The sequence below is a fragment of the Pterocles gutturalis genome, unplaced genomic scaffold (genome assembly GCF_000699245.1).
Source record: "Pterocles gutturalis isolate BGI_N339 unplaced genomic scaffold, ASM69924v1 scaffold35951, whole genome shotgun sequence".
NCBI classification, from domain to species: Eukaryota; Metazoa; Chordata; class Aves; order Pterocliformes; family Pteroclidae; genus Pterocles; species Pterocles gutturalis.
The window spans coordinates 24,705-40,065 of NW_010099026.1; the positions used below are offsets into that span (position 1 = coordinate 24,705).

Below are 15,361 nucleotides of genomic sequence, written 5' to 3' on the forward strand. Positions count from 1 at the left end.
GTATGTGTGTATTAAAACTAAAAATAAGGTACATACTGAATTGTCTAACTGTTGTAGTTAAGTGAATGCCATGACTACCTAGGGTCCTGATAACTCAGTCTTAGGAAGACTTCTAATTGATTTGTTTTGATAACATTCTTTTTTTCTTGCTAGATGGTGTATGCCCTTCAGTATTAAATCCCCTAGAAGTTTACCTCATATCTACTCCACCTGAAAACATAACATTTGAAGACCCCTCATTAGATGTTATTCTTCTTTTGAGAGTTCTACATGCTATCAGTCGATACTGGTATTACTTGTATGATGTGAGTAGAGCACTTTTAAAATCACTTTTGTACTTGATACAGATAACTGTGTTGAAGCACCTTAAAATAGCTTTCTTCCCTTGTCTGCTGCCACCCCCCACCAAGACAGAGTAATGCAAATACTATAATCTCCCCCTACCTATTTCTCTAATTTCTCTAACTTCTGGTAAAGTGAAGGCTATAAATTTTTAGTCAATCATGTTTCCATTCTTATAGTAAATCATATTTCCCCTATAGTGTGTGAAACACATTTCCCATGCTTTTTTCCTTCCTTAAGTTCAAAAAGCAACATAATTCCTGAAAATAAAATGAATAGTAGAGATCTACTCAGTCTTTTTTTCATGGCTTAAACTCTCTATGACCAAAGTGACAATGGAAGCTTATTTTTTTTCTTGCAAATTAGAAGCATAAGAAAATCTCTTAACAGAGGCTTGGTATTTCTTTAACTAGAAGTGCGTTGTTTTTCTTTAACACAGAATGCAATCTGCAAGGAGATAATACCAACATCAGAGTTTATCAACAGTAAACTGACAGCAAAAGCAAACAGGCAGCTTCAGGATCCTTTGGTAATTATGACAGGAAACATACCAACTTGGCTGACAGAACTTGGAAAAACATGGTATGAATGGCTTACCATATAGTATTTCTAATTTGAGTTCAGTAGGCCTCTTGGCTGGGCAGCCCAGCTGCATCATATTTTACAAGGGTTTTGGAAATGCTGGAGATTAGTAAAATGTAGTCACAGAATTCTTCAAGTTACGCTTCAATGAATGTTTACACCTATGTTGCATAGTTTAAACCAAATGTGGAGGGATAGACTAGCCACAAAGTTTGGACTGCTTCTTACAGGAGTTTTTTGAGCAATTTGAGGTTTTCTCATTGGAATAATAGTACTTGATTATTCAGGTTATTTTTTCTCCTGTTAACTTCTTAATGGGATTTTTGTTATAACACTATATCTTGGCATATTCAATATGGTACAAAGGAAAACTTTTATAATTACTGATTAAAATGTTGGAAATATTTTTTATAAAGCCATATTTATAGTACTTTGTAGTATCTTGATGCAGAGTATAAGCTGTAAAACTCTTGCACTTGAAAGAATGAGAAATCAGAGTTGACATTCTTGGATTTTTCGAGCATGTTTATTGAAACAACGTTGGTAACAACTGACTGGAAATACATACTCTAGAGAAACTGTATTTAGTTTTTCATTTTTAAAATAAGATCTCTAAATTTCTTTGTAAACATTCCAGATAACAATTGATGAGTGTGAATGTGTATTCTTCTACAAATATCTGTAGCAGTATTTGTTCTATAAACATGCTTTTTCACTTCAATGTCAGTGAAGGACTACAGTGTTTGCGAACAGTAGGACTGATAAAATGTTTCTCTGGTAGTCTTTCACAGATTATTCAAAGTGTTTTTTGAAAATAACGGAAGGTAGAATGCTGGTGCTGCTGTAGGCAGATTCTTTTCTAATCCCTGCCTTCCTACCCCCAAATATGGGAGCTTAAGCCACCTTCTTAAAATCTTTGATCTAAGTTAGATTTACAAATTACAAAACATGTCTGAACAGGTAAGAAAATATTTATTTTCTGATATGAAAATACAATATGGCTTTCACCACAATGTTTGATAAAGCACTAATTTCAGGCATACTGTATTTCTATGGTGTTTTAAACTAACCTGTAGCCATGGATCCTAGTTGCAGCCCAGCTAACTAATCCAATGCTCTTTACAGCCCGTTTTTCTTTCCATTTGATACCCGTCAAATGCTGTTTTATGTAACTGCTTTTGATCGTGATCGAGCCATGCAAAGACTACTGGATACAAATCCAGAAATCAATCAATCAGATTCTCAGGATAGCAGAGTGGCACCGCGACTGGACAGGAAAAAAGTAGGTATATCATGTCTAAAAATGGAATGAATGATCTGTTTATTTTTATATATATATATATATAATTTCGGGCAAGATTTATTTATGAAACTTCAGGTTTGGATAGTATACAGATGAAGGGGTGGTTTGGTTTTATTCATTTGAAAACCCTTGAGTAGAAAGCACAATGTCTCCCAGCTCTCTGCCACCAGGTGGCAGAAGGGGCTAGAGGATGCTACACTGCTTTTTCCCATCCTGCATAATTTTGAATTTGAGTCTTTACATAACTTCTGAAACTATGCTCCAGGAATGAACTTTAATTTTTAGGTAATGTTCGTGATATTTCCATATATTAGCTTGTAAACCTCTGTTTTCCTTTATGTAGAATTTCAGAATAATTCCAGCAATAGCATTTAGACCCTTAAGTGTTACCTGAATAAACAAAAACCATGTTGCGGTATTCTAGGAAAGTATGAAACCTTGTGTCACAACATAATAGAACTAAGCTGTGACTGTTTTAAATTGAGGGAGTCTTGGGTGTCTGCCTTGAGTCTGGAGAGATGCTAACTTAAACTAAGATCTTCTGTATGATATTGAATATCTCTGGGGCAAAAAGATAAGAAACATGAGAATCTAGTTCAACTAGAACATAAATTCCAAAATGTAGGAATCCCAGTACTGGTTTTTTGGGGGGGAAGGGTTGGGTGTCTGTTTTGTTTCTTTTTTGAAACCTGCCACTTCCCATACTAGAGACTCTGCGAAGGCAGGGTATAAGATTATTCTTTTAGGTTGCTGGATTTTAGTATCTTTCTTCTGGGTTTTCTTCTCCACATATTAGTTCGAGGCATGTAACATCGCATGACAACACTTCTCTGCTATGTTACAGTCCTACTGACAGGTTCTGGGCAAGAGTAGTACCTCTTAGTTACACTGCTACAAATGTAAGGCATTGGTTTTTCATTTTATATGGAACACTGTAATTCTAGTCAGTTTTCATGTAGAAGCAAGAATTACTTTATCGAAGTGTAAGCTGACAAATGGTTGAACTGTGGAACTATTAGCATATGGGGTGGAAAAACTTGGATAACTGATTTTTTTCCTGTTGTATCTGCCTTGGGAGCTGGACTTACAGACATAATTTCACTACTTAAAACTTCTTTAATGTGTAGCGCACTGTGAACAGAGATGAGCTGTTGAAACAGGCAGAATCTGTGATGCAGGATCTAGGCAGTTCAAGAGCCATGTTGGAAATCCAGTATGAGAATGAAGTAAGTAATATTAATGCAGTCTAATTTAACCCCTTTTTACTGAAGATTAATACAAAAAAGCTTCAACTTTGATAGAATGACTTGGTCAGACCCTTGGCCCTTCATATTGCTGGGGCCACAAAATCTTATCTCCTAATTATCCCTAATCCACTTGTGATTTTTAGTTCCTAGGAGAAACTCTTTTCTGATCTACTAAATTTCATAATCAGTCTTATTCTGCAGAGCACATTTTTTTTCCCAACTCTAAGCAAACAACCGTGTATGTTTCTTCTGTAGTATGATCACTAGGTGGTTAATACTTTTATTTCCATTACTATTCCCTTTTGATATGTGGTCTTTTCAAGCTGTCTCAGTCATATTGTAAATGTTGGTGTAGTTGGGTTATCTGGACACTTTTTGCAATGCAATCTTTATAGCCAATGATGTACTATATCTCTCAGACTTAGTAAAGATTTTGATGTTCGAACTGACCTAATGGACTCATTTATTTATCTCATTCCCCCTCCTCTTCCCATATCCTCCCTCCTTCCTGAAGGTTGGCACAGGCCTAGGCCCAACGCTAGAGTTCTATGCACTTGTATCTCAGGAACTGCAGAGAGCAGACTTAGGCCTTTGGAGGGGAGAAGAAGTGACTTTAGCCAATCCAAAAGGTAAATGTTTTACTACCTAAACTATCAATGTTATCTAATATTGGATTCATTCTAAGTTTACTTTAATTACATGAATGGCTTTGATTGAAAGAGCACCTCAGTTTGTGGTCAGATAATATGCCTCATGATAGTGTGTTGTTATATTTGTGGGTTTTCTTAATTTTATAGGAAACTTTAGGCTGTTGTTGTCAGATAGCTGCATTCAGATTTGCATCTGGAATGAAACTAGCAGTGTATACATTGAACTTTTTTTTTTCTTCATCAACAGGAAGCCAGGAAGGTACCAAGTACATCCATAACCTTCAAGGCCTTTTTGCACTTCCTTTTGGCAGAACAGCCAAGCCAGCTCACATTGCTAAAGTTAAAATGAAGTTCCGCTTTCTGGGAAAACTCATGGCCAAGGCAATCATGGATTTTAGACTGGTGAGAATAAAATGAAAGTGTGATTCTGAAGGGTTAAAGCAAAATTATAGTTCTGACTGTGGGGAAAAGGTAGCATTAAGAATTGCATGGAATTATTTTCAGCTCTAGCAGTTTGGGTGGGATGGGGGGAGATGTAGTGGAGTTTTTGAGGGGGAAAGGGTAATGTATGTTGAAGACCTTTACTGTGGCTTTTGAGACCATAGTAAAAAAAAAAAAGGAAAAGCCATTGCCTGCCATGTATTGCAATCTCTCTTCAGTCTTTCAGGGTAATTTTGGGCTTATTATTATTCCAGCTGCTAGCTTGCTGATTGCTCTGATGTATATGCACTAGGGAGTCAGTTGTGTTTTCTTAACTCTAAATTTCTTAGGTGAAGATGTTCAGAGGTGGTGTTTTGGTGTGTACCAGAACTATGAATTAGTAAACAGTATTTTAGACCTAGTCAAGAGATAAAACAGTGAAAGTTAGTTTTGGAAGACAGTTCAGTACTAAACAAAGTTTCAATTTCCAGGTGGACCTTCCTCTTGGACTTCCTTTTTATAAATGGATGTTACGACAGGAAACTTCCTTGACATCACATGACTTGTTCAGTATTGATCCAGTAGTAGCCAAATCAATATATCACCTTGAAGATATTGTGAGACAGAAGAAAAGACTTGAACAGGACAAAACACAGGTGGGAAAGTAACCCTAGAAATGGAAGAGTGCGTCTTCAGATGTTTGGATTTTATGAAGTAGCCGTAATTGAGAGTGTATGATAGTGCTTAATACTGATGGCAATAGTGACAATGACTTCATTCTAATAAAAGGAGTAGTTTTAATGTTACTAAATCACTGGCTAGTAATTATAACATGATCTTTTTGTAATTAGACTCTAACTTGAGAAATTTATTATGGGATTCTTCTGTGTGATTAAACACAGGCTAGAAATGGCTAAAACTGTCAGATGTTTGCCGAATGTAACTTCTCTTTTTGTTTTACTTTGAAAAGACGAACAAATTCAGTAGTAGAGGAAAAAAATCTGTCCTTGATTTTTGAACAGTCAAAAGGCTTAACTTTTTTTTTATCAGTTGGTTTAGTAAAATTTTTAGGTTTTCTTAGGAGTGTCTTTTTTGGGTTTTTTCCTCCGCTACTGAAAGCTGTGTGCAAAACTGGTGCAAACTGGCTTCATAAGTGAGCATACAGGTTCTTTTATAGATACAGAAGAGTCTTAATTTTTCAAGGTTATCCACTCAGCTAAAAATAGTACCATTCATTGTTGCAGAGTAGTGATAAAAGGTCTCTGGCATGCACGCTCTTTGCTAGCATCCAATGTTAAGAGATGGTAGGTGGTAATAACCTAATTTATACTCTTAATACGTCTGCTTTGTTACTAGTGAAGTTATTGCAAGATTGTGGGCAAGTTATTGCAAGATTTGTTCCTCTTCACCTCATTGTCTCTCTCTCTCTCCTTCATCACCACTTTTAATTTCCCAACAAGAGATTGAAAAACCTGAAACCTGATGAATGAAAGCTGAAAAATGTCAGTATGCATGGCAAATATGAATGCCACTAACTATTCTAAGGAAAAAAACATAGCCTAAGAGGCTTAGCATATTGCACATCTCCTTCTCTTGCAATAGTATTTTCTAAATAAATAATATGTGAGAAGTTAAAGTAATTCCAAAATGCTAGAAAAAGTATACTAAATGATCTTTAAAGTTTATCCATTAAGATAGTTTATTTGGTTTGTCTTGGTTTCCTGTTATGTATGAAAAATATAGAGGGAAAGCAAGGAGTGCTGTAACAGTATTAATAGTAATATTCTTATAGAAATGTTTCCTTAGTCAAAACTGCTTTAGAAGTCATAACTTTCAGATTAGTTAATGTGAATGAATTGTTCTCACTGGTTTTCACTTCTAATTTTTCAGACCAAAGAAAGTCTACAGTATGCATTGGAGGCTCTGACTATGAATGGCTGCTCAGTGGAAGATCTAGGGCTGGACTTCACACTTCCTGGGTTTCCTAATATAGAACTGAAAAAAGGGGGAAAAGATACACCAGTCACCATCCACAATTTAGAGGAGTATCTCAGAGTATGTAAAAGCAAAGCTAGGACTAAAATTTTCTTTATTCTTTCTCACCTTGCTCCCAAGTAGTTTGTTTCTGTATATGTTTCAGTTCATTCTTGTGAACTGGGCATAGCAATAATTTTCCTATTGATTGCTTCTGTCCTACACTAGTTTATTACTACAGAAAAACTGTTTGAATCATAGTCAGTGCACCTGACTTGAAAATTTTATAGTAAAAAATGTCTGATTTATACCTAATGAAGTTGTCAAGTATGGCTTTTTGGATAAAAAGTGTAGCAAGTGGAGTAATTTGAGCTATGGACTGTCATAATCTTTCAACAAGTTCTATCATTCGGGTTTGATAATGAATTTGTTTGCAATAGTGATTTAGCACCTGCTACCCACTCTTCAGTGGGCTTTGAACTGCTATAATAATAGTAAAATGTTTTGGAGACAGACTTAAGAAAATGTTACCTCAGTTGCAAGTCAAAATTAGAGCAGTAGTTTCTTAAAAACAAAACAGCCAAACAAAACCAAACACCACAACACAAAACAACAACAACAAAACCCACACACACAAAAAAAGACCCACAAAACCAAAAAACCCCCAAAGCATAAAAAAAAATAGGTAAGAAACAGAGCACAAAACAGTGCCATAATAATTTGACAGTACACTTGCATATTGATTTATTCCTAAGTCAGAAGGGACACAAAATGTAGAAAAACAGAAGGGGTGATACTGCTCAACAAGGGTAGGAAATAGTTTCTGCATAAGAAAGTGTTAAAGCAAACAGGTTAAAAACAGTCTGAAAAAATGGATGAGGAAAAGCAGGAAGAATGCAGTGTTATCACATGAAGTCATGAGTGGAGGTAAGAATGATTGATTGCATCACGAAAAAGACATTATTCCAATTCCTAAATAATGCATTTTCTGACAGGTTAGTCTGCCAATTTCATTCTGAGGGCTGTTAAGATATTCAAGCACTGATAAGAAACATAGCTGATATTTTGGGTAGAAACGATTCAGTAAGGGGCTGGTTATCAACTGAGAACTTTGCAAAGCTATTATATCATCCTTATAACTGAATATTGAGCACTTGTGGTTCATCTGTCAGATTCAAGGTGTTGTGCACATATCCAGTTCTCATATCTTTATTTAGTGAAAGCAAATTCTGCTAGTCAAGAATCACTTAAAATTAAACATTTTAATATAAAGCTGTTTGCAGACTTACAGATGGGCTATGCCAACAACCATAGTTTATTAGAAGCAGCATTTGCAGTCTCTGTTTACTGAGGAAAGCTGAGCAAGGTTGCTTTCAAGTCTGATTTTTGTACAGTTTTGAGTCGTTTTTTTTTCTTCTGGGTAACACGTCGGGTATCTGATATGCTGAGAAAGGCTTGCAGGCATCTCAGATGTCCTATAGTTGTCCTATTGCAGGCCTCTGGCATTGTAAAGGAAAAGCAGATCACTACAGAAAGCTTGCTTTCTGCTTCTTTTAAACAACTTTTGGGACTATTTTCTTTAAAGGACACCTGTGCAGTTTTTCTGTCCTTGTCTTTATATTCCTGCCTTATAGAGGAGACTTTAAACTAGATCCCAGTGATTAGCATTACAGATTTGATGTCAAGGAAATGGAAAAGACTCAGAAAATTGTTGTCCTGTGTGTCTCAAGTATGATGAATTGCAATTTAGAAACAGTATATTTAATCAGCTAGCCTGTATAGTTCCCTGTGGGTCAGCTGCCCTGCTCTTGAAAATGTCATTTTCGTTAAAATCTTGTGTGTGGATTACCTTTAAAAGTGGTTTATAAAGCTAGAATATCCTACTGCTATTCTTCATGCCTCTCCTGCAGTCATGTCTATCCACCCTCCACCTCCTTTTTCTCTAAGGACGGTTGCCACAGGGGCTACCTTTATCAGAAAGTAGAACTATTTCAGCTACCAGTAGAGTGAAAGATGTTACTATCTCTTTCTTTTTTTCTTTCCTTCTCCCCTGTACGATAAAGAAAGAGGCCAACTTGCTTGTTCTAAATTTGTGGGCAAAAAAATTTTTGGAGTGGAGGGTTTTTTTGTGTAGCAGTTTGATCTCTTCTCTGAATCCAAAAGAATACAGTGTAGCTTTATTTTGCTACACACTCCTGGTCATAAAAAGCAATCACAATTCTAAGTCAGGAACTCTGCTGCTAGAATAACCATAGGATAGTCTATGTTATAGAATGCAGTAGAACAGCCTTCCGTGCTACTGGTGCTTGCCAGCTTGCTCTTCAGCATTGCAACCTGATGTGTAGAAGTAGGGGTATGTATGGGTATGTATCTTTCCTGAAATTCAGTGCCTAACTCTTGTAGGAAAGCTTATCAACAGATCCTAATAGACTTCCATATCTGAGAGCTGCCTCAAGAAACAGCTCTTCACTTATTGGGACAGGGTTAAATACTTGCTTCAGGAGTCCAGCACTGTCAATGAGGGTTTTAATCGTATTCAGATGCATCCTTCGATATCTTTCAAAGGTTTTCTCAGCATTCCAGGTCAGAGCTTTTAACGCATTTAAAAAATAGGAGCTGTGTTTTGACAACACATGTTTTACAACCACCCTTCATTTCCTGTTAGAGTTGAGAATATCCAAGGCAAGTGTAATCATCAGTAGCACTACCTGACAAAGGAATTTGAACTTGGCATGCAATCTGCCATGTGTAATATATTTTTTAATTTAGTGGAGAAATACTGGCTGCAGGAGAGTCAAAAGAAGTTTGCTCTTGTTTGTGTCATGTCCCCTTCCCTCCCCCCTAGAGATTATTGTTTCAGTATGTGCTGTCCACTTTGGAATAATTTAATCCTGAGAGGGAATAATTTAATCCTGAGAGGGTAACTACAGATACAAAAACAGAACAAAAAAAAAAATGCACAAAAAGCCTAGACTACTGTCTTACTGTCTTTTGCCTTACAATTCTTACCAAATCCCAGTAACATGAAATTATTTCTCTTTCCTGTGTATTCTTATATTAAGCTAACTTATTATAACAAAACCAGTAAAGTTACTCTCTGTAACTATATATTAGAAAAGGGATCTATGTGTTTCCATGGGGGAAACTAATATAATACTCCCAATGATGCCCTAAGGATTTCTGTTTAAGCTGCTGAATTTTAAATAGCTTTCAGTGTACAGAGAGAACATCTAGGTTAGGCTTCTAAAAATATCTAATAAATGCTTAGATTTGTTTTAAAATATTTTGTTAAATAGGATCAGTTTAACCAGCTATTCTGAATGCCATGTATTAACCTTTTTTAAATGAAAAATAAAGGCAAATAAGTTGCTTGAACTCTCCATGAGTTGCATGCTTAGAATATTCTAAACATGGGGTTGTTTGAACACCAAAGGATTCTTGCTAATTTGCAGTGACAGGCCACATGAGAAAGTTGTAAAGAGCTAACCCAACAAATTATGTCAGTTGCATTGCAGCAGCGCTGCACTCATGCACACACAGCAGTATGAGGTTATGAATTAAGGCAGAATGCAGCAATGCTGTAGAGCAGCTCCATGGATCAAAGCTCAGATTCTGCCACAGCTACAGTGAGCATGTGGCCAGGCTTCCATAGGGTTTTTTCTGCAGCTGTAGTCTTTTGTACGGTAGTGATCATTCTGCACTTCCTTTGTTCAAAATACTTTTTTTGTTTAATTCCTTACAGTTGGTTATATTCTGGGCACTAAATGAAGGTGTTGCCAGACAGTTTGACTCCTTCAGAGATGGATTTGAATCAGTCTTCCCCCTCAGTCACCTTCAGTACTTCTATCCTGAGGAGGTTGGTAAAAGTGTTTTTACTGATGCTTTTATAGCCTTGCATCTCTATGTATGGACAGTCTCAACCTAGGTATGCACTGGATGCAGTGCAATTGTGACAGAGTCTGATTACATTTTATTTGTGATGCATATTAGTAAAACTTGGTGTCCTTTAAATTATGTACTTAAAGATTTCTGTGTTTCGTGGTCATTTATTTGATGCTTTTATGACGAACAGCTCCATTGTCTTTAAAATTGAGTACTCAGCTTTTCTAATAATAGTGTTTAGACTTATATGCAGACTCTCTTTGTTGGTATGGATACTTTAATTCCTTGTATTGCAATACCTTTTAACAGCTGTGGATGCTAGCTGTATGTTCTATTAAAAAAAAAGTAGTCAGCTCTTTAACAAAGCTTTATAGACAGTAAGAGGAAATTCAGATGAAGGGGTAGAGAATAAGGATAGCTGGTCTTGCCTTGTTCATGCTACCCACCATATAAATTTCCTTGTAAAATTCTTAGTCTTAAGTGGACTGAACTGTTATGTTACAACCATTCCTAAACTATTATGAAGAACTTGTAAAATTCTTTTGTTTGTGAACAGAACAGCTAGATGTGTCAAACCTCTGGTTTTATTGAGATTTGGGCTTTAGAACTCCTCATGTATCCTAGAAGGATGTCTGTAGAAGCTTTTAATGTTTTGGTTGTAGCCTGTCATCTCTGCTTGCCCAAGTGCGTGGAAAGAAGAGGCAAAGTAATTTAGATACAAAACTGCTGTCTGACAAATCTGTTTCTGTCTAATGATAGATTTTTTTTTTCTTAGAAAGAAAAGCTTAGTTTTAAAAAGCAGTTGTAAACACTTAATCTTCCTGTTCCTGTAGATTTTGTCGAAAATGGTGAAATTTCCAAAAAGTAAAGGCATTTTTGATTCTCCAGTGTAAACTGCTTATTAGGCCTGTCTCTGTTCTAAGAAATGTACTCGGCATCTCATGTGGTAGTGGATTTTATGCAATGGCAGTTTCAGCAAATGAGGCTGTCACTGGGATGAGAAGGCATTGCATTCAAAGAATTTGGGAGGATCACTTGGGGTGACTGAGGTTGTTTTGCAGCAAGCCATTCCAGAAACTAGAATGCTGTAATAGTAGTCAGAACGGATAGTGCTTGTTCTGCCTCGAGTTCTGAAGTGGAAAACTTACTTTCCTGGTTTTTTTTTTTAAATTTTATAGTTGGAGCAGCTCTTGTGTGGCAGTAAAACGGACACTTGGGATGCAAAGACTTTAATGGAGTGTTGCAGGCCAGATCACGGTTATACACATGACAGGTAATATGGTGTTTGGTCTTGTTAATAAATAAATATTAGCACTAGAAAATATGTATTTAAATAATCTTGATATACTGTTACTCAAGCTAAAGGAATTATATGAAATTTATTCATACTGCACTGAATATGAATTTGATACAGTGATTTTAACTGTAAGCAAAATAATAGCTTGCTTTTTTTTCCCCTTTTTAGTCGAGCAGTGAAGTATCTCTTTGAAATTCTCAGTAGCTTTGATAGTGAGCAGCAAAGACTCTTTCTTCAGTTTGTGACAGGTAGCCCCAGACTGCCTGTAGGAGGTAAGTTTTGTTAATTCCATATTGCTTTATATGAAATCAGTCTTGTTAATGCATTTCAGAATAAATGGATTATTTCAGTATAGGAAAAACTACTTAACTGTATTTTAGAGGTTCTTACTTGTTGGATATTACTAGTTTCAGAAGTGGCTGGGTAGACTTCAGGTAGAATTCTCATCAACTTTGTGTCAATCTCATGACACTTCATTCAATTGACTGTTGCCAGTTCTAATTTATGCTACCAGATAACCAACTGGAGAGCAAAAAAAATAGTTCAAGATTTAAACAAAACTGAAACCCCTTAATACTGTATTCCTTGTCTAGAGGTGCGTTAAGTTATGACAACAACAAAAAGATGCATTTCTACCGGGAAACAATCTCTTCTAGAAAGGAGAAGATACTAGCATTGTGATAAAATTTTATTTCTCCCTCTTTTGAATTTCAGAATGTAGATGAGAGGCAGTGAGGAAAACTGTCTTTACTAGGGACCATTATAGAATACACATTTTACTGTATTCTCAGCTGAACGCCTTGCAGGTGAAAGCGGAATTTATGCATCTGTTCCATTACGTACTTTCTTCCTTCGGGGTTAGGGTGAAAGAGTTGATTTTTTTCTTTTTAATTGTTTGGAGTTCTCTTGGGAAGAGATGGTGCAGACAGGATTGAGAGTTAGGCATATAAAAACCTCAGCTGGAGTAAAAAAGTAATATACAGCAGTCAGAAAATTTCAGAGAATTAGAAAATGTGTATAAAACCAACAGACTCTTAACCCTACTCCAATCATAACATTTTTTTTTTACACATACAGAACATAGAATTAAAATTCGATGTTTTTAGCTTATTTCTTTTTTTTAAAATTCATCTTGGAAAACTAATCTCCAGAAAGATTTGGGGTATTTTTTAGCTTGCCTATATGACCTTAAAGCCACTTTTAAAAACAGATTAAGAAGTCAGTTGTGAGGTGCATGCTTCTGTCACTGTTAGATTTCTACATGGTTAACTCTGAGTTTTTAAGAGGAACAACCTTATGCAGAATGTCTTTTCTCGTTAATAGGTTTTCGAAGTTTGAATCCTCCATTGACAATTGTACGCAAGACATTTGAGTCTACAGAGAACCCAGATGATTTCTTACCCTCAGTAATGACCTGTGTGAACTATCTCAAATTGCCGGACTATTCAACTATTGAGATAATGCGTGAAAAACTCTTGATAGCTGCAAGAGAAGGGCAGCAGTCATTCCATCTTTCCTGATCACAATTAAAAATGCAATGTCTGCCTGTTACAGCAAAAGAGAAACTTGTGATTCTTTTCTAAATATCACCCGAGTCAAGGAAACATGTTACGCCTTCTTGTTGTAGAAAAACAGCTTGCAGATTATAAACAAAGACACTTGGTTGATATTCATTAAAGGCCCCTATGGACTTAAAGTGATCAGGCCCTAAAAGTTGTTGTGACAAGGTTTCTTTAGCAAGTTCTTGTTTAAATTATCATTTATTTGATGAGTGAAGTTTTTAACTTGCTTTGCTGTGTGAAATTTAAAAAGGGATGTTTTTCCAGGCTGGAACAATAAATGTCGCTGTGCAGTTTAATACTGGGCTGTGTGTATCCATCTAGCTAAGTCTGAAGTTTTTCCTCCAAAGACAACTTTTGTACATAAGTACAGAAATTAAAATACACCATGTATTTGATGATTATAGTTTAGTAGACTAGTTCTGTGTACCCTCACCTGCCTCTTAATTTTACCCATCCTCATGATTGTCTGATGTGCAATTCACTTGGTTCTTTTTGTGTGCAACATTCAACAATTGTTACGTTTTGGTTAGCATGGGCATTTAACTGCTCCATGCCTCTTTCTCTGATTAAGATAATTTAAATTTTACTGAAATCAAATATATATTGTCAATATAATTCAGCCTTTGTAACTAGGTAGAACCTTTCTTATAGCATAGTTTTACTGTAGTGGTAGGATATAATGGCGACAGTCTTTACCAGTCAATGCTCTAGAGCTGTTTACACAGTGATTCAGGCAGCAAAAGCCTCTTACTAGAGGCTAGGAAGAATTATTTCTTTCGTGTAGTTGAAGTCCAAAAGCTTGGGCTGGCCAGTGTGTATTGTGGTAAGGCCAGAGCATTTCGAATTGATGTAAAGTTTTTTAAAAGACAAGTTAGTTGTTCCATTCCCTGTTTGAGTAAACAGTTTTCTTGTCCTTGATCTAAGTTCTTGGTTACTTTTGTAGTTTTGTTTTTTGTTTTTTTCCTCCCCCCCCCCCCCCCCCCCCAGCGCTAGCTTGGAACAAACAGTTCAGCCTTTGTCTTTTGACACAGATAAAGCACCTGTAAGCAATGCTCTGTCCTACTGTTTTATGTGCTGATTTCTCAAATCTGCAATAATTTACTTCATCAGGTTAATGTTTTTACCTGAATATAAATAAAAAAGTTTGCTTCACCTTTTTGTTCATAGTTTTGTACTGTATGCATAAAGTTCAATTGTGTAAATTACTGTAATGCAAGTAAATCATCCTAAATCTACTTGGCTAACAGCCTGCAACTTGTGGATGATTTACTACTAAAACAAGACCTTTTAAGACCTCCAACTTAGAGGGAAATTTTTTCCTTTCTGTGGGTTCAAAAAATGGGCCATTACAAATATTCCTGAGATGTACCTGCTATGTAGTTCATCTCTATGAAAATGCGATAGTTACTTTTATTCAACTTTGAGAAATCAAAATTTATTTCAGTGCTTAGAAATTGTTAAATTCTGGCTAATCAGGCTAGTATTTCCCCTAAACTAACAATAACAAGTTTTCTTTTATCTAGCAGAAGAACTTGTACTTCCAGAATATGTAATGGACATTCTTCCAGTGAACAATCACAGAATTACATGTGGTTGCTCATACCAGTGCCACTGAAATGTAACGCAAATCTGTCATGAGCATGAGTAGAATGTGACATCCTTCCACAAAGAACCTGATAACTCAACAGTTTCTACTACTGTATTAAAACTGAAAGAAGGCGCTTCACACTGTACATATAATAATGGTAGTGCACAGTGCGGCATAGTTTTCATAAAACTTCAAGGCAGTGTTTAAACTATGGACTGGTGTTTAAATTGTTCTGATAACGTGATCAAACTGAGCACAAAAAAGTGTTTATAGTGTGTAGATAGCAATTTGTTCATTTTTTAAGGTTCTATATTTTAAAAAAACTGACTTGTGTAAAAAAAAAAAGAAAAAAGCTAATATTTTGTATTAAAATATCATGTGTATTGATATTTTTTTACCCATGTTGTCTCCCTCTAGAATCTGGCTTTCATTGACTTTTAAATTTTGAGAACTTTTCAAATTTGACATATAGCCATTGTGTAACTGTTTCAGTGGGAAAATAAGTTGTCGGTTG

General features: G+C 35.9%; 1 protein-coding gene across 1 annotated transcript in view; it reads left to right on the forward strand.

The window, feature by feature from the left end:
* TRIP12 (thyroid hormone receptor interactor 12) overlaps positions 1–13,555 on the forward strand; it is a gene marked incomplete at its 5' end in the record, with an annotated part of 34,839 nt that extends 21,284 nt beyond the window's left edge. The window contains 12 exons of the mRNA XM_010075154.1: positions 154–305; positions 782–924; positions 2,050–2,206; positions 3,355–3,453; positions 3,989–4,103; positions 4,372–4,526; positions 5,036–5,200; positions 6,435–6,599; positions 10,261–10,374; positions 11,579–11,673; positions 11,866–11,969; positions 13,021–13,555. Of these exons, the coding sequence (XP_010073456.1) occupies positions 154–305; positions 782–924; positions 2,050–2,206; positions 3,355–3,453; positions 3,989–4,103; positions 4,372–4,526; positions 5,036–5,200; positions 6,435–6,599; positions 10,261–10,374; positions 11,579–11,673; positions 11,866–11,969; positions 13,021–13,217 (1,661 nt within the window). The remainder of the gene's footprint in view (positions 1–153; positions 306–781; positions 925–2,049; positions 2,207–3,354; positions 3,454–3,988; positions 4,104–4,371; positions 4,527–5,035; positions 5,201–6,434; positions 6,600–10,260; positions 10,375–11,578; positions 11,674–11,865; positions 11,970–13,020) is intronic.
* Between the last annotated feature and the right edge of the window lie 1,806 nt (positions 13,556–15,361).